The following is a 27,993-nucleotide window of genomic DNA, read 5'->3' on the forward strand; positions in this document are numbered from 1 at the left end:
GGTGGTGAGACATCTTCAAGTGAAACAGATGGTGGAGAAGATGACACCAGATTCACAATTTCTTCAATTACTCTCTCTTGCTCTGGCATGCCTTCTTGTTCTTGAGTTTGCTCTTCTGCCACAGCCCCAACCGAATGAGATGAAGAAGAGGCAATCTTCTTTGCTCTATGTTTCCGAAAAAAGAGATGCAATGTCTCCATTCCTCTTCATATTGTAACAATTCTACAATAAAAATACTCAATTTATCAGATTCAGACACAAATTGATGGTTATGTAAATCATGCTTTTTTTTTAAAAAAAATGATAGATTCAGAGTGATCAAGTGAAGTATGAGATGGAGCTTTACCCAGGATATCTTCGAGACCACTTCAACATCCACAAACTCAGGTGGGCATTTCGTATTTCCTAAACTCCTGCACCCTGCTCCATTCAATGATTCAATTGTGATGGTTGTTACACAAATTAAGCAAAAACAACAGAGGTGATCCTATAAATCCTTAAGAAATGTCAAACAAAGTGGAAGCTTAATCATGCAATGCTACAATAGACTAATCAGCTGGTGTCACTAGCTACTCCTTTAGCAGAGCAAGTGGATTAGTGAGGGTACCACTCTGCTTTTGGAATCTCCATCTAGCGGCGAGGGAGAGACTCGGCGGCCGACGCCTTGGCGGGGAATGGGGGAAGTAAACGGCAACGGCAGGAGCACGCACCTCGGTGAGTCGGTGGGCATGGCCGCACGGGCGGATGCCGGTCCGGACGGCAACAGCGAGCCGCGAGCGCCGAGCGACGTACTGGCCGAGGTGCGGCGGAGCGAACTACGGTCTGCGCCTCTGCGAACGCCGGACGAGCCAGTCCGCGGGTACTCGGTAGGCACGGGCCACGGGCGGACGCCGGATGGCAATGGTGAGCGTCGAGCGCCGAGCCCGAAGCGGACTGCTGAGTGCTGATAGCGGACGATCGGACGGTGGGGCCGGGACTGGGCGAGACAGGACTCCGGAGCAGACTGCGGACAGCGGACGACAGGGACTGGGAGCAGACTGCTAACAACGGACGGCGGGGGCGGGACAGGACTCCGGAGCGGAGCATATTGTGGATGGCCGGCGGTGCCAGGACTGGACGAGTGGGTGGCGCTACAGTCAGACTCTAGAGATGGATCAATGGGCCGAACGAAAATAGGTGGATCCGTCGATGGATCTTAGGCCACAGCAAAATATTAGGTGGTCTATGCTCCACCCGTGCCACCCTTTGGATCCGCCCCTTACTGCTCACGGCGTTTCGATTCATCGGCCGCCGGTGAAGGCGCGTCGGCCGGAAGAAGACACCGCGGCGAAGAGCGAACTGCGTTTGCGTTTTCCGACGAAGCAGAAGAACATGCACACGCATGCAGTGGATAAATTTTCTGAACCGAATCCGGCTTACTGTATGATGATCTCAATTTCGCTCTACGTATTTTTTTCACGGGTAAAAAAATCGAAATTCGCAAAATTTTGATTATTCTTTCCCCTCAGCTACGTGGATTTTATATATTAATAAAAGAAAATTTCGAAATTAAATATTTTATTTCCCTCCGAAATTCTTAAAATTCATAAAATTTGACTAAAATTTTAATCCTGCCTAAATGTACTCGCAATACTCACTTAATCACACTTAACGACGCAAGAAGTCTTCTTAGGAAAAGAATAGGTAATTTGGCTGCGTACATACAAGGTTAGCTCCTCGGCAAAGGCCAAGATTTTTCCGGTCGCGGAAATGAACGATCCGTCGTCACAGTGCCGGAACAGGATCGGCGGCGAAGAGGTCGTCGCCGATGTCGCTGAAGCAGCAGCCGTCCACGCCCGGCCACATCGGGAGGTCGCCGAGGTCGAGCGTGGACGAGCTGGCGACGTAGTCGAGCTGCGGCATGGTGAGGTCGTCGAACAGTGCGCCGGGCGCAGGCTCGGCGAAGGAGACCACGGGGAAGAACACGTCCTCGTCGTGCGGGAGGAGCACGTCGGCAAAGAACGGGCAGAGGCCGCTGCCGCATGACGTACCGGAGGAGGGCTTCTGTCTTGTAGCATCAGCGGCGTCCGTGGGTATGAGCGGCACAGGGTCGGCTGCCGTCTCGCCCGGCATTGTGCGGAGTACGGAGAGCGGCGAGCCCAAGTGCTGGGACTCGTCGCTGGATTCTTCAGCGGAAGAGAGGTCGGTCACGCAGTTGGGCACGGCAGGAACGGCGGGAGGTGTCGACGGTGGCGCGGGGAAGTTGGTCGTCGCCGAGGGCCCGCGGAGGCGGCGAGCGAAGCTGTCGTATTCCCTGGCGGCCTCCTCGGCGGTGTCGAAGGTGCCCAGCCACAACCGCTGGCCCTTCTGCGGGTCGCGGATCTCCGCCGCGTACTTCCCCCACGGCCGCCTCCGCACGCCGCGGAACCTCCGCTCCGCCGTGCCCGTCGCGCCAGCCGCCATTACCGACGCTGCTCCCATCGCTTTCCTTTTGACACCGCCAGCTTTCCCGGCGGGAGCCGGAGCCGGAGCTGCGGACGACGACAAGCCTTTGCAACAGGCAGGCTGATCGAGGCGTATTTCCCTGACAAACAGGCGGACTCCCCGTGGCGCGTGGTCGCCGATGGCCTCGTCGCCGGAAGAGTCCGTGGCGTCACAGTCGTCGCAAAAGACACGAACAAGCCTGCGCACCGTGCCAGCCTCGGGCTCCTTCTTGATCCTCTGCTGCCTCGCCGCCGGCTTGTGCACGATAACCGTGCCCGGCTCGGGCTCCTTCTTGATCGTCTGCTGCCTCGCCGCCGGCTTGTGCACGATAGCTTCCATTACTCGTGGGGCGATGAGGAGAACAGATCGTTTCTCCGTTAGAAATATAGGGGAGGGTAGTTGAGACTCGAGAGAGAGAGAACGCAACGCATAGAGATTTTGTAGGGAAACTTTAGGATCTGCAGTTTAATTTGGCAAACACCAACCATTAACAATTTGTTTACATAGGCTATCTCTTCTTTAATACATTGCCATTTATGCCACATATTCCTCTGCTCGCAAAATCTGCCTGATATTGTTTGACGTTTCGAATACACATTTTGAGTTGGGAAGAAACTCGTGACACATTATTGTTCTTTAGCGTTCAAACCAGTTTTTCAAGAAAATCTCATATTTAATAGCGTTAGGCCCACTTATAATAAATTAAGAAGAAAATTAGCGGATAATTTTATACTTATTTTTAGATATCATATGAAATCAAACTACTGCACGCTCTTGACATTCATTCAGCGGTGCTCTAATGACACATCGATATTTTCATACTATGGGTGTATGCTTGATGTTACTACGTTCAATGTCCGTGTTTTTGTTGCAACTACAAACAATTAGCTTGTGTCATGTTCTGTAAGTGTACTTGATGATTGCGGTCTGCAACGACTCAAGCCCATATCGCCACGACCTTATGGGTGTTGATGCGGCCACAGCTCATGACTCACTACTCATGTGGCCATACATAACGGTCTAAGCGCCCTCGAGACATAAGTGATGACCGTGTGCGTGAGTGTGTCGATTCCTGAGAGGTTGAGATCGTGTGTGTGACTACGTGACGATTGTGTTCACGGGATGTAGGGCTGCGGTGGTGTGGTTGCGAGTGAGGTGGGGGTCGCAGTGGCGCGGGTGAAGGCTCAAGCCTAGAGGGTAGCGGCGACGGTAGTGTGTGCTCGAGCTAGGCAAGACACGACGGCGGCGCGGACATAAGAGAGACGGATGCACGTGGTTACACATATAATAGATATGTGCATCTAAATTAAAAATACTAGATCCGTCACTAGGCCCAGGAGGTTTCCATGTAGCTTGAGCGGTAAAACAATTGGGTTAAGCTAATTTATAGCTCAGCATTTCTATGTACTCGTGTACTTTCTTCACAATGTTTTATATACTTTTGTAAAGCGAACTGCCGTATGCATGTGACATTTGAATTCTTAATTCTCAAAAAAGAAGTGACGAGAAATGTGACGTGCATACTTGAAATATTTTTTGGAATGCTGGAAATATGAAGAGCTAGATATTTTTTTAAAATATAAGTCTGACGCACATACTAGATATTTTTCATGGAAGTAATAGATTAAAATTTTCATGGAAAATTAAGTTAAGGAACTCAAAATTTTGTATATTCTAAAAAGTATTTTTGAGTATAATATTTTGTGTTCTAGGATTTTAGAGTTGGCGCTTGCACCAATTCAATGGATCGGCACTCCTTTATATTTAGGTATTTTTTCCGGAAACACGATGCTACCCCCCCTCCCGCCCCTCGATTTTCTACTCGGAGATTCGTACGGAACTTGTAAGTTTGTATTTTTGTCTACTTTGGAAAAATCTCGAAAAACTTGTACTTGTACATGTTGGTAAAACACTCTTTTCTTTAAAAAACACACATGTGCACTGTAGAAAAACAAAAAAAATCTTTCTTTTTTTGTACGGTGAACTAGAACGGCCAAAAGTCTAAACGAGGAATTGACACATTGTAGAGATCAAGACAGAACAGGGAATAGAAATCAATAATCGATCACAGCCTATGTTTACTCAGATATCAGAATGATGATTAGCTAAGTGCGCACAGATCGGACCAAAGGATGTTCCAGTCTTGTCTCTCACAGCAAGGCACTACATTTGATGAGACACAGTGACCAGTAGATAGTGCTGATTTTCTCGTGTACGCACCGAGACAACAAAAAATTGCTTTTAGCCATCTCTTTGGAAAAATAGGGGAAGCTCATTGAATTTCTGTCATAGATTTGTAATTGTTGCTACCTATAATTTACTATTTACTTAATTTGTACATTCAGTTTAATAAATCAGAACTAACTACAAATTAGGCATTGTGACTACTAGCGCAAGTGACATCCGGGTCCAGGAGGTTTTCATGTTATGTATACTTTTGTAAAGCGAGCTGTCGTATGCATGTGACATTTGAATTCTTAATTCTCAAAGAAGCGATGTTGCGAAATGTGACATGCATACTTGAAATATTTTCTGGAATGTTGGAAATACGAAGAGCTAGATTTTTTTAAGTACAAGTTAAACACGCATAAGTAATAGAATAAAGGTTTCACGGAAGATTAAGTTAAGGAATTCAAAATTTTGTATATTATAAAAAGTATTTTTGAGCAGAATATTTTTGTGTTATAGGATTTTGGAGCTGGTACTTGCACCAATTCAATGCCTCGACACTATTTTATATTGAGGTAATCTTTTCCGGAAACACGATGCTCCTCCCCCTCCCCTTGATTTTCTACTCAGAGGTTCATACGGAACTCATAAATTTGTGTTCTGTATACTTTTGAAAAATCTCAAAAATCTTATACTTGTACATGTTGGTAAAACATGTTTTCTTTAAAAAAACATATGTGCAATGTAGAAAATAATAAAAATTACTCTTTTTTTACGATGAATTAGAATGGCCAGAGTCCAAATGAGGAATCAGCACTTTGTAGAGATCATGACAGAACAGGTAGAAACCAATAATTGATCACAGCATATGTTTACTCATATAACCACAAATATCGGGATGATGATTAGCCGGCTAAGTACGCACAGATCGGACCCAAGGATGTTCCAGTCTTGTCTCTTGCTGAGACGTAGAGGTGTACGCACACAGAGACGACAAAAAATTGCTTTTGTTCATCTCTTTAGAAAAAAAAGAGAGAAGCTCATTGAATTTCTGTGTCATATATTTGTGGTTGTTGCCAGGTCCGACCCTGATATTTTGGTGGTTCAGAGCGAAATTAAAAATAAGATTTTATTATTAAATATAAATCGTTCAGATCTAATTTTTTTCAGTTTGTTTTTAAACCGATATACATAATATACATATACATATAGGAGTCTTTGGATTTTAGGGACTCGACGTGGTCGCACCGCTAGACCCCTCCTCCGGACCGGCCCTTGTTATTGCTACCTATAATTTAGAACTGACGTGGCCAGCCACCTTTGGATTTTTCTCTCGTTTATATGCGCAGGACTTGTCGGGTACGGGTATGTCGACGTTCAAGCTCAGCAGGGAAAGATCATAAGCTGATTCGGCGTAGACTTCACGAACTCACGTAAATTCATTAAAAGATGAATTCATTGTGCGTATGATATCCTCTGAATTTTGGAACCTTTTTGTGTCACATGTATTTCTGCAGCAGAGTCCATGACAAAAAAAAAACAAGTTGTGTCCCAAAGAGGCCATTGGAATGCAGAATCCATCGTTTATGCGCATTGGAAACTCTTTCATCCTTTTTTTTGGCGAATAGAAACTCTTTTATCACTTCGTTTGATGAGTTGGATCAGGGCTGAAATTACTAAGAGCGGTGCATTAGCACAAAAGTTAGATTAAGTAGGCGCAAAGCACATGTTTCAACTGGAGTCAATTTCTATACGAAGCCTACCGCACTACGCAGCTGGACAATAACAAGTACAGTACCACCGTGATCCAAGTGAGTAAATTGCAGCCAATCTCAAGTCCCCTCCCGTATCCAGGGCTCGCACAGTCGACGCACCCCGGACAACGCAACAAACAAAGCGCGGCAGGCACCACATTATGTGGAACATCAAAAAAACATAATCGACATATATTTCAAAACGAAAATCTGACATTGAGCAAAAAAAAAAGACTTTACGATATTTTGAGGCGGTGTACAATGATTTTTATTTATGATAGGCCTATAATTTTGGACATGGAATATGGAACGATTGCAGAGCTTACTCCGACCTCTTATACATTTAATTCTATTCCTCCTCTTAATTGGAAGGCAGAACTGCTACCACTTTGCTTTTATTAAAAAAAAGGCACCACGGCAAGCGTCGTCGGCACCAGCCGACGCGACGACGAGCTCCGAAGATGCCGAGCCGCGGGGCGCGGCGGTACCGGACGAAACGAGCCGGCGGCCCGGCAGGCAGGAGCGGCCAACGCAACGGACAAGCCATGGGATAGGCGCGCTGTTGCTACGCTGTCCCGCGCGATCGGCTCCACGGCCGCGCGCCGTGATGATGCGCGTGCGAAGTGGCGGCCGGTCCGGGGAAACGGACGAAGCTTGACTCTATTTTTTTTCCCCCGAAAGGAACAGACGAAACTTGACTGACTTGGCTGCCCCCGGCCAGTTGCCACTAGATTAAGCAAAAGACGGCGCCTAATCATAATCTAAGATCTGTTGGCAAACTATAGCTCCTAATCCCTGTAAAATTTAGAGTTAGTAGTATAAAATAAAATAAAATAATTTAAATGCATATTTTTAATTTTTTTAAAAAATATTTTAGCTAAAGACTCTTGGTGTGTTTATAAATGAGCTCTAAAAATTTCTTAAGCTAAATATAACTGGCTCTGAAAATTCTTAAAGAAACTCTGTCAAACAAGATATCGTGACTGGTACAGGTACGGCAAGTATCTGGGAAGTGACGAACGTCTCGAACGGTGTGTAGTCGATTCATGTATCTCAACGAGAGAGTTGTGGTGGCATTTTGTGCACCTCGTGAAAATTACTCGCAAGTTCTTGGACCCTGGTTCAGGTTAGCGAAACGCACGAACTCGCCATTGACCACGGCCTGCGATTACAACAGAGATCACTGGGGAGGAAGTAGTCAGGTTTGTAAGAGCCATGAGCCGCGGCGAACCGTTCCCGATTTCGTTCGAGTCACAGGCTCACAGTCACGGCTGCCGCCGCCGCCGGAAGCGGGCTGCGGTGGTTGTTGCAGCTCCGGAAAAGCTGCCACGGTGCGTTCAAGTTTCAATGCTCCGTGTGCCTAACGCGCGCGCGCCCGTAGGCCGTGGCGGAATTTGGCCCGATAGCACGAGGGAAAACCACTCGGATCGGCGGCAAAAGGGGCCCATCTGCACACGGAGCGCCTCACACTTCACAGCCCAGCCGAGAGCACCACCACGACACACGCTGCTCTTACAAACTCGGCGACCAACACGCCCGGCCCAGCAACCTAATAGCTTCGTCGCGAACACCTCGCGATTTTTTTTATATTTCGAAAAATACAGAACTAGACAGTATACGGGGAAAATCCAAAATTAGACAACATACGTGACTGTATTTATCGAAATAGATAATATATTATCGTATTTACAATTTTAGCATTCGTATTCGGCACCTTATTTACCGAAAATTGACTTTCAGTACACCGTACCCCGAAAATACGTGGGCCCAGCCATATTCAGCACACCGCGTACCGAATTTTAACCGTATTCAATATATGATGTGCCGAAAATAGGCTACAGTGCCATATTCGGCACACCGTGTGGTGAAAACAATGTCGTGCATAAATAGTAACAGCGGTGCGTTCAATTTTGCTTTCCCTCTTCTTCAAAACGGTGATATTCTATTACTTTAAAAAATTTAGAACTTTTTTTACTTGTTCCATAATCCATATGCAACCCATTTTAATTAGATTCACTGAAAAATTATTTGTATATGTTAAACTAAAATTCTCTAAAAAAAGTTATTTTTATAACTTGTAACAATTGTTAGTGCCTCAAATAAATTCCCAAAAATCTAGAAAAAATCACTAATATTCTTCTTATGTGATGGACTAATTTTTAAAATTATTCTTAGCCCTAGGTTATATGATGAAAAAGTAAGTTCCTTTGTAATGCTCTATTTATATATATTTTTATCATTTCATGTGATATTCTTGTTTTAATTCAATTTGAATTCGAACAAAATTCAACTATCTAGAGTAGTCTAGACCAAGTCACCCTGCACCAGGAGGATGCGAACGACCGAGGAAAAATAGTCAGCGGGTGAAAACCCACGAAATTGAAGATGGAGTCGATAAAATTTAGAGGAGAGGCTCTAATACCATATTATGAAACATTGTCACCTCTCTCGAGGCTGTGTGGATGTATATATATGAGCTGCCGAACCACAACTAAAGTTACAAACAGATTACACCTCATACAGATGATTTTGATCACATAAAGTAATGCATGGATACAAAACCGAGTTTATCTCTAAACATATTCAAACACAAAAGGCAATATGTCCGTCACGGAGTACGTCAGAAAGATGCTGAGTTATTTACGATGATTTTTTGGTGAACTTACCCCTTGATCGTAGGTTTTGTGCATGTTTAAATTTATTTTTATTCAAATTGAATTAAAAAGAGAATATCACATGAAATGATAAAAATGCATATAAATAGAGCATTACAAAGTAATTCACTTTTTCATCATATAATCTAGGACTGGAAATAAATTTATAAATTAGTCCATCACATAAGAAGAATATTAGTGAATTTTACTAGATCTTTGGGCATTTATTTGAGGCACTAACAATTGTTACAATTAATAAAAGTAGTGTTTTTTGGAGAATTTTATTTTAAAATACACAAAGAATTTTTTGGTGAATCCAATTAAAATGAGTTGCACATGGATTATGAAACACGTAAAAAAAGTTTTAAATTTTTTGGAGTAACAGAAGATCACCGTTTTGAAGAAGAGTGAAAGCAAAATTCAACTCACCGCTGTTACTGTTTATGCACAACACTGTTTATGGTCGGATCATTTTGTGCCCAAGGTGCGCCGAATACGCGTTACAATATATATTCGGCACTCGTGTGCTGAATATGGCTGGACTCGCATATTTTCGATGTATGGTGTACCGAAAGTTAAATTTCAGTAAATGAGGTGCTGAATACGAATGCTAAAATTATAAATATGATGATATGTTATTTATTTCGGTAAATATAGTCACGTATGTTATCTAATTTTAGATTTTTGCCGACAGTATATTGATCATCGCTTTTCTAACCAGTAATGTATTTAAAAATTAAAAAAATTGCATTATATTAATCTTAAAAATCAAAATACTATTAAAATAGTTGTGAATATTCTGAAACAATTTGATGGTGTGTCTAGCTCTTAATTTTTTTTTTCAAACTGACGCCTATTTTTTCAATTTTTTATTTTCAAAATATAAAAAATTAAGCCCTCAAATATGTGGTATTTAATTTTTTCCGATAAATTTACTATTAATTTATATGTCGTAGACTAAGAGAGGATTTATTTGTCAGTTCAGCTAGGAATTAATACTACGGTATTCCCTCGAACACGGCTCCGCGACTCAGCCCCTTCCTCTTCCTCTTGCTCTCCGAGGAGTTTTTCCCATCCAAACCGCGTGATCCGAGCGATCGACCCCGCTCTCGCCGGAGCGCTCCACCGCTAGACGCCAGCCCACCACCCTTGCGGGCGCCGATGGAATACGACTTCCGGGGCAGGTCGGGCTCCTACGGCGCGCCTCCGGGGGGCGCGTCCGCCGGCTCGTCGCTCTACCCGCGCGTCGGCCAGCCCTCCCACGGTGGGGGCGGGGGCGGCGCCGCCGCGTCGCCGCGGGCCGCGCCGTACCACCACGGGCCCGCCGCGTCCGGGCCCTCGGCTCCCATCGTTACGCCGCTCGCTCCCACCCCGTCGTCCTCATCGAGTAATTCTCCCCCTTCCCCACTGACTGTTGGTTGGCTGGTTGATTGATTGATTCACGGTTGGTTGGTCCCCTTGTTTAGTGGTTGGTAGACTGTTGGGTTGTGAAAATTGCACGCGTTGTACTCGATCGAACGGTGGATGCTATGTTCAACTCAATTGGATGGGTTTTGGTGGGCGTTAGATCGGCAGATCTCTTCCTTGGTTTCTAATTGTAGGGGTCTTGATGGCGAAGCTGTGCAATCCAGCCCTAAAAATGTTATGTGGTGGTGCTTTAATTTGTTCAGCTAGTAAGGATTTGCAAGTTGCTTAGTAATTTAGTACGCTAGGACATGCTGGACAGTTGAGTGTAAGGAAATTCGAATGGCATGAATTTGAATTCAACATTGAATTTGTCTTGCAACATGGGAAGTCAGCCTGCTTGGGTGTTTTTGTTGGGGCTTAGTGTTAGGCTAAGACATGAATTGGTTATGCACAAGTCAAGGTGCTATATGATGGACTTGTATGTGTTTGCGTGTGCCATTTATCTATGTTTATATATACTTTATTTTCCACTAACAACTAGCAAGGAATACAACAATGTTGGATGTCAAATGCGTATGGAATGGTTCTGTAATGTTGAGTGCCTTACTTTTTTATCAACATAGTTAAAGTCGATAAGATGGTATACTTGCCTAAGTTCATGGGTGAAAATTTTATAATTATTGAAGACAGCAAAATAGTCGGTAGTTCTGATAGATGTGTTTCTATATTTATTTTACTGTTTACATCATGCGAAAAATGAATAAACTACTCTTTAGTGTTTCCTGTTTTGCTTGTTATTCAGGAACAGTTCATGTTCTAATAACAATATTTTTTTATTGTGCAGAAGTGGGCATACAAGTTGTGATAAAGCCTGAATATCGCATTACCCCTCCTGTGAGTAATTTAGTTTATTATTCAGTTACTATTTTTTATGTGTTCTCAAGAACTACTAATCTGCTGCCACCAAAATTTCTATCCTAATGATTGCAATGCCCCATGGGACAATGTTCTTTCCTTTTAGATATAAGTGTTACTCCATTGAGAATGTATTGTTGCCTAGCTGTTAGACAAATGTTGATATGTTGTTCGTTAAGATGTAAATTGACAAAAGTTTTCAACTGTTGATCACTTTCCTTTGGCTTATGAAAAGGATGGATAGTTAATGATGAGGCCCAACTATAGATATTTTTATCAATCTCCGTTTATTTACTTTTGGCTTCAATCAGGGTAGTCTATGTCTCTATGGCATGAAAATTTGCAGCAATGAACTGGTTATTTATTGTTGATTCATTATTGAGTCATCTTTAGCTGTCCTGTGACCTTTGATCATCTTCTTGATCTTGCTAAGAACCATTCACTGGTTTATCTATTTCTCTATGGACTATTACCCTTTTTGTCAACCCATTGTAGATCTAACAAGTGCAACTTATTCCATGGTGATTGGACAACTCAGGATGAGAGTGTGCCTAAACAAAATAAGGAACTAATGTTTGTGCTAGCCGTTCTGTTCCCCATGGAGAACTTTGCTGATGTTTTCTGTTAATTATCTTCCAGCCCCTGCTGTTTGTTGGTTGTATACTCTTGGCCTTATAGTTTGTAGTCAAATGATTCGAAATGTACGAGGATCCAATTCTTACTATGTGTGGGTTCTATCGAAGCTCATACTGTATGTTGAGCCTGCCTATTGTTTGTTCTGTTTCTAGAGATGCATTCCATCATTCTCAAAAACACTGAGTGCTTACTATTCACACTTCCCTCGTTCACTCATGGTGTTTGGGGTAGTTGCAATTTTCTAATTAGTGTTATCTTTTCAGCCTCAATTGGCACCACATATGGTAGAAATTCCTCGCAGCACCTTCAACTTCGACTTTGAATATGAGAGAAAGATTCTTGCTGAGGCAGAGAAGGAGAATCCCAACTGGAGCAAGTTTGTGGTAGAAAGGCAGACACCAGTCACGCCTCAGACAGTGCCACAGCAGGCAAGATGCACAGCTTACACTACTTTCTTTCATATACCAATATATCATTAATCATTACGCAAATACCATTCTCTTACTTCAAGTTCTAGCAGAATGTCGAAAATCAGTTTTAAGTTGCTTATAGACCAGTTCTTAGTTATTACTGTTGGCTTAATTGCTAGCTTTCCTTGTGTAACTTAGGCCCACCAGTATTCGATTAAATTTTCTCTCCCAGCCTTCTTCCCTCTTTAATGTTGCCGACGGGCAGGTTTTATGTAACATAGGCATTAGTTTAAAAGACTAGAAGAGTTTCTGGACTTGCTCATTGAAGCAATAATAAATTGATACTGTAAAGCACGCACCTGAACATTCAACCTGGTCTTGCCATTTTTCTGTGGAGTAGTGATCCATGTGGTTTTGGCACAGTTCGTACAAAGCTGTCAGTAATTTTTTTACTGTTCTATCTTTTTTAGCCCTATTCTGCCTGATAAGCCCTGATACTGTTGCAGAAAAATTTTATGTTGCATTTTCCTCCAAGTTTCTGTCAGCTCAGACTCAGCCATAGTTGTTATGGCAGTGTGGCGAGGTGTGGCGACCCACCCATAGTTGTTACGGCGGTGTGGAGAGGTGTGGCAACTCACCACCTTCACAACTTTACAACATCTATGTTGGTGCGCGGCGTGGCGACGCCATAGACATATTGGCGTGACAAATACACACATTATAGTCTAGGATATGATCATCCACAATGATCTCTTCTTCCTCTCCCTCTTCCTCATCTTCTTCACATGAAGAACTAGTGTGCAGCTAAACTGCTATGTGATACCTAGTGTGCTAACTACTAAATGCCTACAACTTAGAGCTTGAGCTGAACTGCTATATGCTAGTGTGTAAATCAGGTATTTACTGTGTAAATCAGATATGCACCAATATATGTATAGGTATAATAAACAGGCAAGGGAAAAGGCAAAGAAAAGTAGAGGAACTTGTTAATTGTCCCAGCCCACCAAGCCAGCCCATAGAAGCCCTCTTAGCCCATGTCTCCTCTAAGGCTCCAGCCCTAGCAGCCAAGCGCAACACTGCAGTTGCAGCTACCAGCAGGCTTACAAGTTCTAACTTCTAAGTGCTACACTGCTACTACTGGCCTACTGCAACAGAGAGAAGTGAGAGGAAAGTGCAGTGCTAGTCCTAAGACCATGCCCAACGGATTTCCTTCGTGACCCAAAATCCTTTCGCGAAGGGATTTTCGTTTCCTTCAGCGCTCCAGCAGTTTCCCTTCATGAAGTAATTCCTAAGGCCATTCCCTCCAGGACAGGATTCTCTCTCCTTTCTCTATACGAATCCCTTCGAAGGGAAGCTGTTGTAGATGAGGGAAAATAAAGGGAATAGGAACGGGGAATGGAATCAGGAAGGGAACAAAATGAAGGAAAAATGGTTGGGGATGGTCTAACAGAGCAGATCAGCACTCAACAGAGAGAAGTGAGAGGAGAGAGCAGCGACGAACCATGAGCAGATGGAGCAGACGAAGTGCGCAGGGGCGTCGGAAGGCCGAGGGAGCGCAGCGACAGCGAGGACCACGGGCGGCGGACGGATCTGCGCAGGGGCACGCCGCGGAGGATGGTGAGGACCACTGGTGACGGATGGCTCTCGGCCTCGGCGATGGCGGTGACCCGCTCTCGGTTTGGCTAGGGTTCACACGAGCCACACTCTTGTTCGGCGCTCAAGTCAGGTCTCGAACATATCCCCATGAGCTCTCGTCCCCTTGGCCCCTTCTGACCCCCCCCCCCCCCCCGCGACTTTTACCCTTATGGCGCCCACCACACAACGCCTTATCGACGCCACGCCTGTATGGCGGACGCCATACACTCCGGCGCCGTGGCGAGGAGCTAACCAGCGTCACGCCGCCATAGCGTCGTTATGGCGACGATATAGTGACACCATGATAACTATAGACTCAGCTAGTGTTAATAATGTTTAATTCTTCTAGGGATCTTCTCATCTGTAAATAATGCCATATGTGAGCTATTGTTAGCCCCAAAACCTTACAGGCAGTGAAGGCCCCTTCCAGCCAAATTCAGTTGATATGCTGAGAATTGATGCCATTACCTTCCTGTTTTATGTAGTTTACTCATGAGAAAAACTGTCACGTGTGATTATCTGCTTTGATTTGGTTATAATCTGGTTTGGATGTACTTTAAGATGTTTAAAAGCTGCTAATCTGGCTGCCCTTGATCCCTTGATAAAATCCTTGTTCAAGAGTAACATGTTCTATTGCAATCTACTTAATGTGTGAACACTGCCATTTGTTGAATTTTCTCTTCTCTGAGAGGCACTTGATGAAATTTGGATGGTACAATCTTGATATCATTTTAGGTTCTCACCACCCTGTCATCGTCTTCACATGATGAGTAGTGTTAGTGCATGCCACCGAGCTGTTTTATAATAAGTACCATTGATCGATAACTGGCATTCTTTCTTTTTTTTCCTTTTGCAGGCTAGACCAGTGTCTTCAGGGGATCCAGTTGTGGACAAGTATGTCGCCATGGGCCTTGGACGTGAATCTGTCTCATTTGCTGTGTTGAATTATGGAGATAATCCAGTGAAGGTATGATTTTTCCCCCTTACTGTATTTATTAATACTTCTCCCAGCACCATCTGTCATGAAAAAAGAGTGCACTGGTAACTTTTGTCTGCCGTCCATAAGCCCTGTACATCTTATCACTATTAGGATTTGCAGGCAATTAGATCCACTTTTTCATGTTTCATGCACTAATTCCTTTTCCAAGACTATGCTTGTGTTCATGTCCTCTTAACGAAAAACAAGAGGAAGTGCCACATCCACTTCGTGAAAATATCTCATGAACCACTGATATATTATGAGCAGACTTTCAAATTTCAATCATTCTTTATTCATTTAGTCTGTTGGGATTTTATTTTACTCCCTCATTATTCATGATTACCAACTGCGTTCACCAGTGCTGCACTCATCAATTATAATAGACTTATAGAACTTAAAATGCTTGACATGTTTTTGGATGATAGAGATTTTTCGCTGAAGCAGCAGAGCAAATTTCAGTTGCAGTTTTTGCAAGAGAGTTATGTTCTGGTTGGAACGAGATAAGAAATGCATGCCAATTTTTAACAGTCTTCACCAAAAGAATGTTTCGTACAACTAGCCAATTTTCTACGGAGAAGAATATTTCACTGTTTGTTAATTGTACACAACTGGGTAAATGATAAACGAAATAATTTGACACGTGTGGTTTAGCTGAGATAATCCCTGGTATCTAGTCTGCCCGCATCTCGCATCTTGTGCACTGTTGCTATTTATTTACGGAGTAGTCTATTTTCTTTTGCTGTTGCATGCTCATCAAACTGACTAATAGTCTATCTTCTGCCCAGGTGAAGGAGTTCGTGAAATCCTACAACATTCTCCACGAGATGGGCTTCACGTCCCCGAACGTCCCCGAGCTGCTGGCCATCCACGACAACGATCCTGACAAAGTCATCCAGCGCTTGCTCTCCTCGCCGTCCTGATCCCAGAACAAGACGCCTCACATATGTACACCCCCATGTACAGCCTCATCCTATGCCGGCAAGCATCATGCATGTCACATGTAATGGAGTTCGGAGCGGTCGATCTACGATGAACACGATTGTATGGTTGTATCCCGTCACCCGTTTGGTGATTTTTGCACCGTTTCTTTCACGTCTGAATCTTTTTGTCAGCGCATGTAGTACATCGTACTGATTGCCGAATGATGATTCTTATCTCAAAGTGTCACGAGCTTATCTCCGTCCACGAGTTTATCCTTCTGCTATCTGGTTCATCATTTTCCCGCACTTTTCTCCTACCGCTTCGAGGCCGCTGCGGAGCGTGAGTGCGTCATCCTCGTCCCGTGAGCTCCAAAGCAATGTCCCAGACGGCTCTCGAGGATAACGATTGGTTTGCTCTCAGGAGTGGTATTCACTCGTGCAGTGACGTGCGGAAATGCTTCCAAAAAGAGTAGCAGCGTAGGTATACTACGACTTTTTTTAGCTTTGATCATCAATAAAAAAAAAAACATAAAGATTGATAACATAAGGTTATTGTTAATAGATTCATTATGAAAAATATCATTGTAATATATAACTCATTGTATTTGAAATAATTTATTTTTATAAATATTGTTAGTAAAAGCAGTATGTTAAAGATCATGTTAATATGCTAATAGATTATATTTGGGGTTAGATGAAGTAGCCGTTTGGTAGAGGATATAACAGCACAAGTATGCCCCAAGAAAAGTCCAGATCATCTATGAGAAAATCTATAATTCGCTATTGAATAACTACTGATTCTACAATCCGTCATCGAATAAATTTTGTTTACTTCTATACCATCGAATAAATGTTTCAGTTCTTATATGCCATCGGCTTCCGATACTACCCTCCGCTATACTGTTCATGAACAGTACCCGAGAATAAAAAAAGTCAAAAAAATATGTCGATTTTTGTGCACGCTCTATAATTCATAATCAACCTATTTTAACTGTATTCACCTAAAAATACTGTGTAAAATTCAAACTAAAATTTCTCAAAATGAGCTACTTTTATAATACTGTGCATTACAAAGAACTAATTTTTTCACCGCGGGAGATAATTTTAGAAATTATTGCATCACATTAGAGGAATATTAGTAAATTTTCTCAGATTTTTTGTAAATTTTTATGAGGCTTAAAAATTGCAAGAAGTTACAAAAGTAGTACATTTTGAAGAATTTTAGTTTGAATTCTATACAGTATTTTTAGGTGAACACAGTTAAAACAGGTTGATTATGAATTATAGAGCGTGCACAAAAATCGACATATTTTTTGTGACTTTTTTATTCACGGGTACTGTTCATACTGTTTATGAACAGTGCAGCGGAGGGTAGTATCAGAATCCGATGGCATATAAGGAACTGAAATATTTATTTGATGGTATAAAAGTAAACATAATTTATTCGATGATGGATTGTAGAATTAGTAGTTATTCGATGATAAATCATATATTTTCTCATCATCTATCGGTACGTGTTTGTCTATGAAAATTATGACTGATCTTTGGTGACGTTCCTGGCCTTTACGCACCAGTACAATACTACTTCTGTCCTGCTGTACTTACCATGACATCTCTAATAGGTAGAAGGAGGGCTTGCTATTAGATGAGAGAGTATATTTTTTAAAATTTATACGGATCTTATCGTTTATATTTTTTCATAATATATCATTTATTATAAGTGTAATATGTAGAATCTAGATCTATGAGTCATCAATATAATGATAACATATAAATAACATAGCAAATTGTTCAGTGAAAAATTATAAAATCTCAAAAAAAGAGATAAATTTCCAGCTCAACAGCACGAACACCATCGGTCTCTCCCCTGTATAAACATGCCACATCACGCCCTTTCCTACACATCGACGCACACCAGTACACCACATCACCATTCACCAAGCTAAGCTCGCACGTCGATTCTCTTTCCACGATGAAGAAGACCATATGGCTGCTCTTCTTGGCTACACTGTGCTGCCTCTGCCCGGCGGCAATGTCAGGGTGCAAGTATCCTGCCGTGTTCAACTTCGGCGACTCCAACTCCGATACCGGCAGCTTCTGGGCCGCGTTCCCGGCGCAGCAGGGGCCGTTCGGCACGACCTACTTCCACAGGAGACCTGGCTCACAACTGAAGGGAGACTTTGCTTGATTCTTTCGACACCGAGTGATCCTAGGTTTGAGGTGAAATCATTTTGAGAGTTGGAGAATTATTTAACGCCGTGGTTCACCCACTTATTTCATTCACCGCAGGACTTGTATATCATCGGAGCTCGCAACTTCATGGTGTTCAACATGGCTCCCATCGAATGCTACCCAGCATTCCTCACCGAGCTCCCGCATAGCAGCAGTGACTTGGATGAAATTGGATGCATGAAAACTTACAATAGCGGAGTAGTCTACTGCAATGAACTGCTGAACGACAGCTTGGCTGAGGCCAGGAAGAAGCTGCAGGACGCATCGATCGTGTATGTTGACAAGCAATCCACAACGCTTGAGCTGTTCCAATATCCTAATGCTCCTCCAAAATATCGTGTAGCATCAAATTAGCAAACAAACCAGTTCAAACCATCTCTATCTCGCAAATTTGCTTCATATTCATAGCCAACAGTAAAGGTTGAATGATCTGGTGATGGTTTCAGGGCTGAAGTAGGGCTTGCTGTGGAGATGGTGGCGGAGCTTACCATTTTAACCAAGATGGTAGTGAACGGCCAAACTGCAACCTCTGCAGCTTGTGGAGACCCGCAAAACTATGTAAGCTGGGATGGAATCCATGCCTTCATATCATCTGCAGTGATTAGTGGCTCCTATTCGTATCCAGCTTTCGATCTTTCGAAACTTTGCAGCAAATAAAGAGGTTTGAACGTCGTCATTCACCTGTACTGGATCACTACAGGTTATACTTGTTGGATTGAATGAATATTACAGGGTTCAGACTTCAGATCAAAGATAACACCCAAATGCAAAAACTGCAATTCCTGCAAACAAATTCCAACCTCTGATTCACAAGAACCATTTGGTCCAACATAGTTGATTCAACAACTTTGTGGCACTGCGCCCGCACGCAAACTATCACTGACGAACCATTCTAAGCAACAAGCGAAAATCAGCCACAAGACACAATCCAGCACAAGGGTCATTTCAACTTCAAGCATGGATTCAGCAAGCATAACATCCAGACTAAGTAATAGTTCACGAGATAAAGATAAACTCAGAAAGTTGAGTATAAATAGATCACTTGCATTGCAATCTCAGAACTAATAGCCACAATACGGCCACAGCACTCACCAACACATAGCGAAAAACTAAGTATTCATTGTAACAAAGATACTTAAGTATGTCTGAGCAGAAAAAGAGGTTTGAAGTACATAACTTCAACTAGGAATAAGTAATGTCATGTCGTGGTTTGGCTCGCACTAGATCACTAAAGGCTGTGCTTGTTAGATTAAATGAACTCAATAGATAGTAGAGTTCAGATTTCAGATCACAGCATCACACCTAACTCCAAATGCTGCAACGCTTTCTAACAAACTCCAGCATCTCATATATGCTTGGTTCAAAATTGTTAAAGCATTTTGTGCCCTAATGCGAATCCATACCTTGATTAAGGCATTCTAAGCAGCAAGCTCAAATCAGCGCAATCCAGCACAATGGTCATTTGAACCATGAAATAAGGAAGCCTAAAGCACAAGACAAATATAAAATAGATCACATCCATTGCATTTCTCCAAACTGATAGTCTGACGACAGCGAAAGCATCAACACATAGCAAGCAGCTAATGGCATGAGACACAGCAAGAACATGACGAGAAGAGCCTAAACACCTAATAGTAACAGCAACCAAGCGATGGACAGCAGGGCGCCTAGGCGCGCTCCCCGCGGATGCGGCGGGCGAGCTGGATGTCCTTGGGCATGATGGTGACGCGCTTGGCGTGGATGGCGCAGAGGTTGGTGTCCTCGAAGAGCCCCACGAGGTACGCCTCCGCGGCCTCCTGCAGCGCGGCGACGGCCGAGGACTGGAAGCGGAGGTCGGTCTTGAAGTCCTGCGCGATCTCGCGGACGAGCCGCTGGAAGGGGAGCTTGCGGATGAGCAGCTCCGTGCTCTTCTGGTACTTGCGGATCTCCCGGAGCGCGACGGTGCCGGGGCGGAAGCGGTGCGGCTTCTTCACCCCGCCGGTCGCCGGGGCCGACTTGCGCGCCGCCTTGGTCGCCAGCTGCTTCCGCGGGGCCTTGCCGCCGGTGGACTTGCGCGCCGTCTGCTTCGTGCGGGCCATCGGGCGAGGCGGTCGGGCGGCTTGGTGCGGAGGGCGACGGCGATCTGGGCTCGAGACTACGGGTGTGAGGAATCGGTGGGGGGTTTAAGTAGTGGTGGGATTTGCGGAGTTGGCGCGCGGGGCTTGAAATTTTGGCCAAAAATTTGGGGGGTTTGGAGGGATGGGCCATCGCATTTTTGGAACGGTTTTGGCGGCGTGTGCTTGCGGGAGGAACTGGGTTTCGGGGAGCCGTTGGATTCGGTAAGATTGGACGGTGCGGATGCCTGTTTCAGCGTTGCCGCGGATCGCGATCCGCGTGTGTATCTGCTAGTGCTCGCTTGGTTGGGAATTCGTGGACCGCTGTTACGCGTACACAGCCCAGGAGCATTTTCTGGTCTGCTCATCTGCTCGCACTTTGGCTAGCAGGGGAATTCAAAAGGTAGACTTTTTATCTTTTATGTACAATTGTTAGACTTTGAAAAGGTCTGTCTCAAGATATTATTGCAGCGTATGCTCCCATAAGACTAAGGTTAACCGTTTTACTTCGAGTACGAAAATCTCATCGTGAAGAAATTTTTATACCTTTCAGTGTTTCAACGGTTTTCCTTTACGATTTTCGTCATGAAAATATTCCCTTCAGGACGGAATTCTCTTTATTTTTCCTTCGTGATTCCACTCAAAAGGAAGTTGTTGAAAATAAGAGAAAATAAAAGAATAGAACAGGGAAGGAAATTATGAAAAAACAAAACGAACAGAATATGATTGGAGATAGTCTAATCCATACTAATAGGTTCAACTTACTTCCAAGTAAAATAGTGGAGTACGATAAACCTACGAAGCTCATGGAAACTGAAGGATCTCTCTTCCGTGAGATCGTCAAAGAGTACTGGTCATACACAACGAACTTTAATATTTAGAACAAGTTCTCGATTATACATGTTTACCCGCTTCAGTCTCTAGAAAGATAGATGCAGAAATCTGTGCTCATATGACAGAGGAGCTCCTCTACTTGGAGTCTGAAGAAAAGATGCCAGACATCGTTGGGAAATGCTTTTGTTATCTAGTTTCTACCAGAAATTTTGATCAACATACGTACAGATTCTATCCATGGTTGTTGCCGTGGACGCGCATCCTCTGACTTGCCTTCACAAAGGCACTGAAATGCACAGTAATACGAGTCTAGGTGAACAGTATCCTGCTATTATTTACTGTAGCAAAATACTGTAGTGATTCTACTGTTTACAGAGGTGCTGTACCAGATAATCTGGTGCATCTGTTACAGATCTAACGGTTTAAAAACGCTAATGTTATAATACTGTTCATCCCTCTGACTTTGCTTAAGAAGATACGATTCCTGTTGCCATGCCCTTCAAGTCGTAAACAGAATGAATCCTTGAGCATGTTCTTACTGCCACAGTGAGCTATAAAAGACTAATGGGAGGCACTTCAAGTCTGCAGCCATGATTGTACATCTTTAGATGTTTTGCAAGATGAGGTTATTCGAACTGATGGGAAGGAAGGATACTTAAAACTGTAAGATCTTTGTTAGATTGCCGAAAAATCATAGTGTATATACATTTTTTGCAATAAAGGCATCAGTCCCCCTTGTTCAATTTTGTGTGCATTCAGTGACTAAAGCCAAATAATGTGATATCCCTTCGGTGTCAACTCTTTTCTTATAAAGCATGCATCCATGAGGAGCGCTTTATGTCTGTAAAAACTTTCTTAATTTGCAAAAATGAATAAACAAAACGTCACTAAATATTTTATGTTTCTGTTCTGGAGAAATTATGATAACGTGAACTTAGGACTTTTTACGGCAAAACCTCCATTTCAATTGCATTTGAAATTTGGGGAAAATTTGGACAAAGCACATTGTGCTGTACAAGTTGCGTACGCTGTAAAATCTAAATGAGAAATTTTGTATGCTGAAAAATGCACCTAAAACAAAGGCGAGCGTTGAAAACCTCAGATGATTAAGCTGGCGTCGCCCGGAGCGACTCGGGGAGGAGCTCAGCTACGCCTTCCGCCACGGCAGCCGGCTGCGTCCTCACCACCTTCGCCGATGGCATCCTGCTCCCGCGCACTGTCATCCGTCCCAGCTCCTCCCCGGCCATTGCCCGCCGCTCCATCTCCTCCCTCCTCCGCCTCCTGCTCCACCTCACCGCGCCGGCCACAGAGAGCGCCAAAAAGCTGGCACCCAGCACGCCACTGGCGCCGACACCAACCGTCCACGCCCAACACCTCGCCCTCACGGCCGGCGCTGGCGTTGGCGTCTCAGGCACCCGTACCGCCACACCGAAGTGCCCCGTGCCGGGCACCGCGCATGCCGACCCCGACACCACGGCGTGCGTGGCCACGACCTCCCCGCTGGCTGAGAAGGTCAGGCACCGCGCGGTTGTGGCGTTGAACCCCTTCGCCGACGACAGGTTCTTGAACTCGACGTGTACCGGCGCGCCGAGCGCCTGGAGCGCGACCCGGGCGTCGAGCCCCGCCGACGCGTCGTACGCGAGGAGGCCGACCACGGGCGCGGCCAGCGCGTACCCGGGCGGCGCGGCGAAGAGCGCTGCGGCGCCCGTCGAGCTGCCGTTGCCGACGTCGAAGTGCTCGAAGATTATGGCGACGCGGCGCGCGAACGGGGCCGGGACGACGCGCGGCGGGATGGTGAAGCCGGTGGCGTTGACGCCGTCGGCCCAGAGCTCGTTGCTGCGCACGCGCAGCGCCGAGGCCTCGACGCCTGCAGAGAGGTTCGCCGGGAGGGGCACGTCGACGAGCTGGCTCGTGCGGCGGAGCAGCTCGAACGCGCGGTCGCGGACAGCGGCCTCGACGACCGAGATGTTTGCAATGCGGCTCTGAGCCGTGCAGGAATGCAAGAACGCGAGGACGTGCACAAGCAACAGCAGCAAGGAAGTCTTCGCCATTGATGCCTGCCCCCGAGCACCTTTCTCAATAGCTAGGTCTGCGGCGGCGATCGACGGCGGCGGGAGGAAGCCGCCATGTCGACGTGGGAATTGAAATAGCTTCCCTCTTGGACTGGAGGAGGTGATGGCTGGAGGGAAGGAGTGGAGGAGGAGGTTGCCAAGCTGGGAAGAGGGTAATTAGCAATGGCGGGAAGTGGTGGTTTGCTTTATTTAGTAGTCAATGTGTCATTGGTGCCAATCGTTGGGCGATTATATGCATGTCTGTGATTAAGAGTGATTTACATCATATGCATATCAGCAGTGCTTTACATGCTCTTACCAGTAGTGAAACGGCATTAAGAACGGTATGGCACCGAGTCCTACTAACTACATGTTAGGCGAGGGTTCATTATGGATTTTCCTAAATTTTATCTAAACAACATAAGAGCATGTACAATGGTGTGCTTATGATTTTTTTTTTCTGAACTGCACTGGTATAAAGGTTATCAGATACGGATCATAAATCTTACGATCCTACGATGCTATGGAGTTGAAATAATACTAATCCTACCATATATCTTAAATTCATAGTATCATGATTCTATATGAGAGTTTATATGATCCCACAGAATCTTTAAGATTTTACATAAGATCCTGATCCTAGATGAGAGTTTCAATAGAATCCCACAGAATCACTAAGATCTATGTATAATTAAGTTTTATTAGTTTAATGTGACATATTTTTATTAGTTTGTATCTTCAGAATCTATATTTAACGATGTTTCATACTTGTTAAACTTTAAAATAAAAATCTCATAGGATCGTGAACCTACGATCCGATCCGATAAAAAATGATCCTACTTAAGATCCCAGTCCTAAAAACCTTAACTGATACTAGTGCTTAGGTGAAGGACAAGTTACTTACTAATCATCACTGCTTATATTAGTACTAACAAGATAATTAATTATATTTAAACAATACATATAGTATGTTAATATTAAAAATTATAATTTATATATAGATAGTTAACACTCTTTTCTCTAAACACTTAGCCATAAACCATTAGTATTACTCATGTTTATTATGCACCAAGGAGCAAGAGAGTAGGTGTCTCACCAGAAACGGAAGCGGACGCCTTTATCAAACTACCTTTTCCCTCCGGCAACTGCCGAGAACAAGTGGCCAATCAACCGACAATTCCGGTAGCCGGCAAACAACCTCGTTGTTTTCAGCGCGAACAGGTAGTTCATCTGATGACAAGTTGGACTATCATTCCATTCTTTTACCATTGATAAGGAGCAGTTGATGCTACTGCTTTAGGCTCCGGCGTTGCAATCAAAATATATGCATTTGTGCGAACGAGCGTTTAGCTCGACGGTACCGGTGGAGCGATCGTGGCGTCGTCCCACCCGTCCGCGTTTGAATTTTAGGTGAACTTGGATGTGCTTAGGGTTTAGGTAGTGTGTGCGTGTCTATGTTTGTACTTAAAAAAGTATATGTATTTGTAGTTTCCTAATAGGTACAGCAGGTTAATTTCTAGAGTGCAGGTGCAGCAGAATGATCGGGATTCGGGAGGGTGCAGCTTTGTAGCTCATAGGACGGCAGGGGTCTTTTGCATGAGAAGATGGCCATGGACCATGGTACAAGAGTAGACTGCATTTGAAGGGCGTTTTGCTGACGAGGTGATGCAAGTGGGAGTAGGTTGGCTGCTGAATGCTGATGCCTTGCCTGATTCGGGCAGCTCTAATTCTCTAACCATTAGGTTAGACTTTTCAAAAATTATACAGGTCTCGCTGTTTCTAATTCTTTATATCTCACAGAAAGATGGGTTAAAGTGAGATCTGCTTTATGCTTAGAGCTATCTCTTAATAAAAAGAGCTCTCTAAGATTCTCCTCTATATTTGTAAAATAAGAGTTAACAGCTAACTCTTATCTTCACCTCTACTCACTTCTCTCCCATATGCATCTGCAAAATAAAAACTAACAGCTAACTCAACCATTAGACCTGTCACGCTTTTATGCGTATACCCAGGTTGGCGGCTACTTTGATCCCGGGGAGCGTTCCCCGCAAATACTTGCGCCGCAGCACACATGAAGTTCCTGATGACATGAAAAGGGCGGAATACTCATAAACCCATGAAGCTCTCAAGTCCTAGAACAAATTCACATAATAATGCACGCGCTGCATCTCGCATAATCCGTTTAGTCTGAAGGACCAACACCTTATGTTCTGCCAAACAAAAGGTCAGGACGAATGAAGTGAAAAATAGACGGGTGCAGTTTCTCCAGAGGGATCAGGTCAGGTTCTGAAAATCAATTTAAGTTGATTAATAAATATGGAGCTATTTTTCTAACTAATAATAATGTTAGAAAAATAGGATAGGGATGTTTAATAGATTGCTTTCAACTCGTGTTTTCACAAATAACCAGAGAACTCTACCACATTAAGGAGACCCATTAGAACATTCCTGAGAATTGGGTTAAGAACATTGACCTAGTTTCCGTAATCATATATAATACCCAGTTCTGTAGCTATCTTAAAGTACTTTTGATGACTTCATCTACAGATCCACTACATTGTTTCTGTTATGCTACTTTGATATGTCTAACTTCAATAAATTCCGCTTACTGAAGAGATGACAGTACACAAAGATTTTCCACCTCTAAAGTGGAAAAGTCAGGTTGCAACACATGGCACCCAATGGTGATATAATTCCATGAATGAACAGTGACAGAACAAGGCTGCACCAGAAAATGAAACTTGAACTAGATACACTGCCGCATCTTAATGGGTAAGTCCAGGCCATGACCAAGGAGAACCACTGAAGATACTAGTTTGGATGAACTTGGCTTCAACCCACCGTCCTGATCTGCTAGGTGTACTCACTTTGGGACCATGTGCATCACTACCAGCAGTACAAGGCAGAGAATGATAAATATTTGGTTGCTGTAAATTATCTACAGTCTCTCATACGATTTTACTAACAAAACGGAGCTCTGGCACTTCAGATACAAGAGGCCCAGTCAGTTGACTTATGTTAAAAGATCTTTTGTCCGGAAGAATAAGCATGCACCAGCCATTTCAGAGAGATTAAAGGAGCTTTTCGTTACTTTACTTGTAGCATGAGTTCTTCAAGCTGGCTCGTAAAGACCTAGCATGTGCCCGTCGATGCATCGTAAGGCTGCAACCTGCAATGAAAGAAGTAGGAATTTCAGAGAAATATAATGTCATAAAATTGTTTCTGAAGGACTCATGAATACAATCACGTATATAAATTATGTACATATAGACACAATACTTTTCCATGGATCTCGTATTTGATTGACCCATCCAACTCAGCTCCCAGTGCCATTAATTTCGAAACTGTACTGTTGATATCTGGTACAGTGAAGGACAGCATTGAAGAATAGACTCTCTGCGATGCAAGATTACTGCAAATATGTATGAAATAGACAACAGTTACAATTCCATGCGCTGGCCCATTGCAAAAACATGCTAAAATGTCTCAAGAACATACATTTTGCAACTGGAAATTTATATATCTTTCTTAACATACAACTATCCCCATACTCCACACAAACATAATGTTTCTCTATCCTATATTCATATAATGATGATATTCGGAGTCCATGAGAAGAATTGACAAGTGACAAAAGCTAAGGAGGACAAATTAATCTAATAGTTGATCAAATATTTTCATACACCGAGTACCACAGCTGTTCTTGATCTAAGCTTGCAAGAAGCACCATGAAAACATATGAAGCGTATTTTTGTATAGGGCATCACTCATCTTGGTCATTGTTTTCTCAAGAATAATGAGCAATCTGCAACCTCGCAGATCCAACACTCCTTCAGCCGTACCATACGTTGGAGCATTGCTATGGCCGCGATGCATGTTTGACATGTACTGCTGTTGGGCACACGACCTATGGTAAGTTCAACCAGGCGCATAAAAAAGGAACATTTGACTCAAAAGCCTGAAACCCACCAGTAAGCTGTAAAGTGCAAATCATTGCCCAACAATGAAGGAGCTATTTAACATTAGACCTGCATCCCTACACACAAAGCGTGCAAGAGAACAATTACTTACTCGTGATTCCATCTTACCTGCACAGCTACTCATCTAAGCTGCTAGGTGCCGATGGCAAATAAGGAAATTGGAAAAGGAAGAATTTTTCAACACCCAGTTCATATGCACAGGAAAATAATTTCAGGACAAAGTTCTTTCTGTTCCTGGAGCCAAGATTTTCACGACTCAATCCAAAGTTGGCTGTATTTCGGTAGGAACGCACTATCCCTAACATCTAGCAATGTGCAGTCATGCATGCCATCACCAATGTGTTTTCAGCGTCTGCCAAGTGCACCACGCAAGCATTTCATCAAACACATGAACCTCACAGCAAGTAGCACCACCGCGGCAGCAAGCGGCCGAACCACCTCCGCCGCATTCCGTCAAACCCTCTCACGACGCATCCCCTACCACCACCCTAAGGCCTACGAACCAGAGAACACGACGAGGAGAGGGCAGCATCAGCAGCCGCACCTGTCGTTGGTGTGCATGAGCGCGAGCTTGAGTGGCCCCGACTGGAGCTCGGCCCAGCGGAGCGTGCACACGTTGACGCTGAAGTCGAGCCCCTCCGCGTAGAACCGCGCCGCCCGCGGCACGTCCCGGTGCAGCTGCAGCACCCACCGGAGCGTCGCCGCCGCCGCCGCCATCCCCCACCACTTCCTTTACCCTTCCCTCCCCTTCCACACCACGCCGGCGACGCGCCCAATGCTCTCAGATCCAACGGCCCAGAGCGCGAGCTGCACAGGATATATATATATATATATATATTCTCTAACCTTCGTCATCCGTTG

General features: G+C 44.1%; 5 protein-coding genes and 1 pseudogene across 6 annotated transcripts; 2 read left to right on the forward strand and 4 right to left on the reverse strand.

The window, feature by feature from the left end:
• Positions 1-1,764: 1,764 nt before the first annotated feature.
• Positions 1,765-2,802, reverse strand: LOC133930264 (ethylene-responsive transcription factor CRF1-like). The gene has a single exon (XM_062376910.1). It carries the CDS (start codon positions 2,800-2,802, stop codon positions 1,765-1,767), a length of 1,038 nt encoding a protein of 345 aa, XP_062232894.1.
• Positions 2,803-10,037: 7,235 nt separating this feature from the next.
• LOC133930817 (uncharacterized) lies at positions 10,038-16,201 on the forward strand. The gene is made up of 5 exons (XM_062377575.1): positions 10,038-10,427; positions 11,292-11,341; positions 12,262-12,426; positions 14,900-15,010; positions 15,808-16,201. The coding sequence occupies exons 1-5, from the start codon at positions 10,202-10,204 to the stop codon at positions 15,940-15,942; spliced, it is 687 nt and encodes a 228-aa protein (XP_062233559.1). The 5' UTR covers positions 10,038-10,201; the 3' UTR covers positions 15,943-16,201.
• Positions 16,202-17,914: 1,713 nt separating this feature from the next.
• On the forward strand, positions 17,915-18,831 carry LOC133930265 (GDSL esterase/lipase At4g01130-like; annotated as a pseudogene).
• An 844-nt stretch (positions 18,832-19,675) lies between these two features.
• Positions 19,676-20,445, reverse strand: LOC133930819 (histone H3.2). Its single transcript, XM_062377577.1, has one exon. The coding sequence runs from the start codon at positions 20,250-20,252 to the stop codon at positions 19,842-19,844; it is 411 nt and encodes a 136-aa protein (XP_062233561.1). The 5' UTR covers positions 20,253-20,445; the 3' UTR covers positions 19,676-19,841.
• A 1,155-nt stretch (positions 20,446-21,600) lies between these two features.
• LOC133930818 (uncharacterized) lies at positions 21,601-23,607 on the reverse strand. The gene has a single exon (XM_062377576.1). The coding sequence runs from the start codon at positions 23,150-23,152 to the stop codon at positions 22,208-22,210; it is 945 nt and encodes a 314-aa protein (XP_062233560.1). The 5' UTR covers positions 23,153-23,607; the 3' UTR covers positions 21,601-22,207.
• A 1,705-nt stretch (positions 23,608-25,312) lies between these two features.
• Positions 25,313-27,912, reverse strand: LOC133930820 (uncharacterized). 2 transcript variants are annotated; one of them, XM_062377579.1, is made up of 4 exons: positions 27,677-27,912; positions 26,432-26,564; positions 26,249-26,321; positions 25,313-25,438 (listed from the first exon to the last, which is right to left on the reverse strand). In XM_062377579.1, the coding sequence occupies exons 1-3, from the start codon at positions 27,847-27,849 to the stop codon at positions 26,265-26,267; spliced, it is 363 nt and encodes a 120-aa protein (XP_062233563.1). In that variant the 5' UTR covers positions 27,850-27,912; the 3' UTR covers positions 25,313-25,438; positions 26,249-26,264. The 2 variants fall into 2 exon arrangements, with proteins under 2 accessions (XP_062233563.1, XP_062233562.1); XM_062377578.1 differs by lacking the exon at positions 25,313-25,438 and having other exon boundaries at positions 25,825-26,321.
• Between the last annotated feature and the right edge of the window lie 81 nt (positions 27,913-27,993).

This window comes from Phragmites australis, chromosome 10, assembly GCF_958298935.1.
Source record: "Phragmites australis chromosome 10, lpPhrAust1.1, whole genome shotgun sequence".
Taxonomy (NCBI): Eukaryota; Viridiplantae; Streptophyta; class Magnoliopsida; order Poales; family Poaceae; genus Phragmites; species Phragmites australis.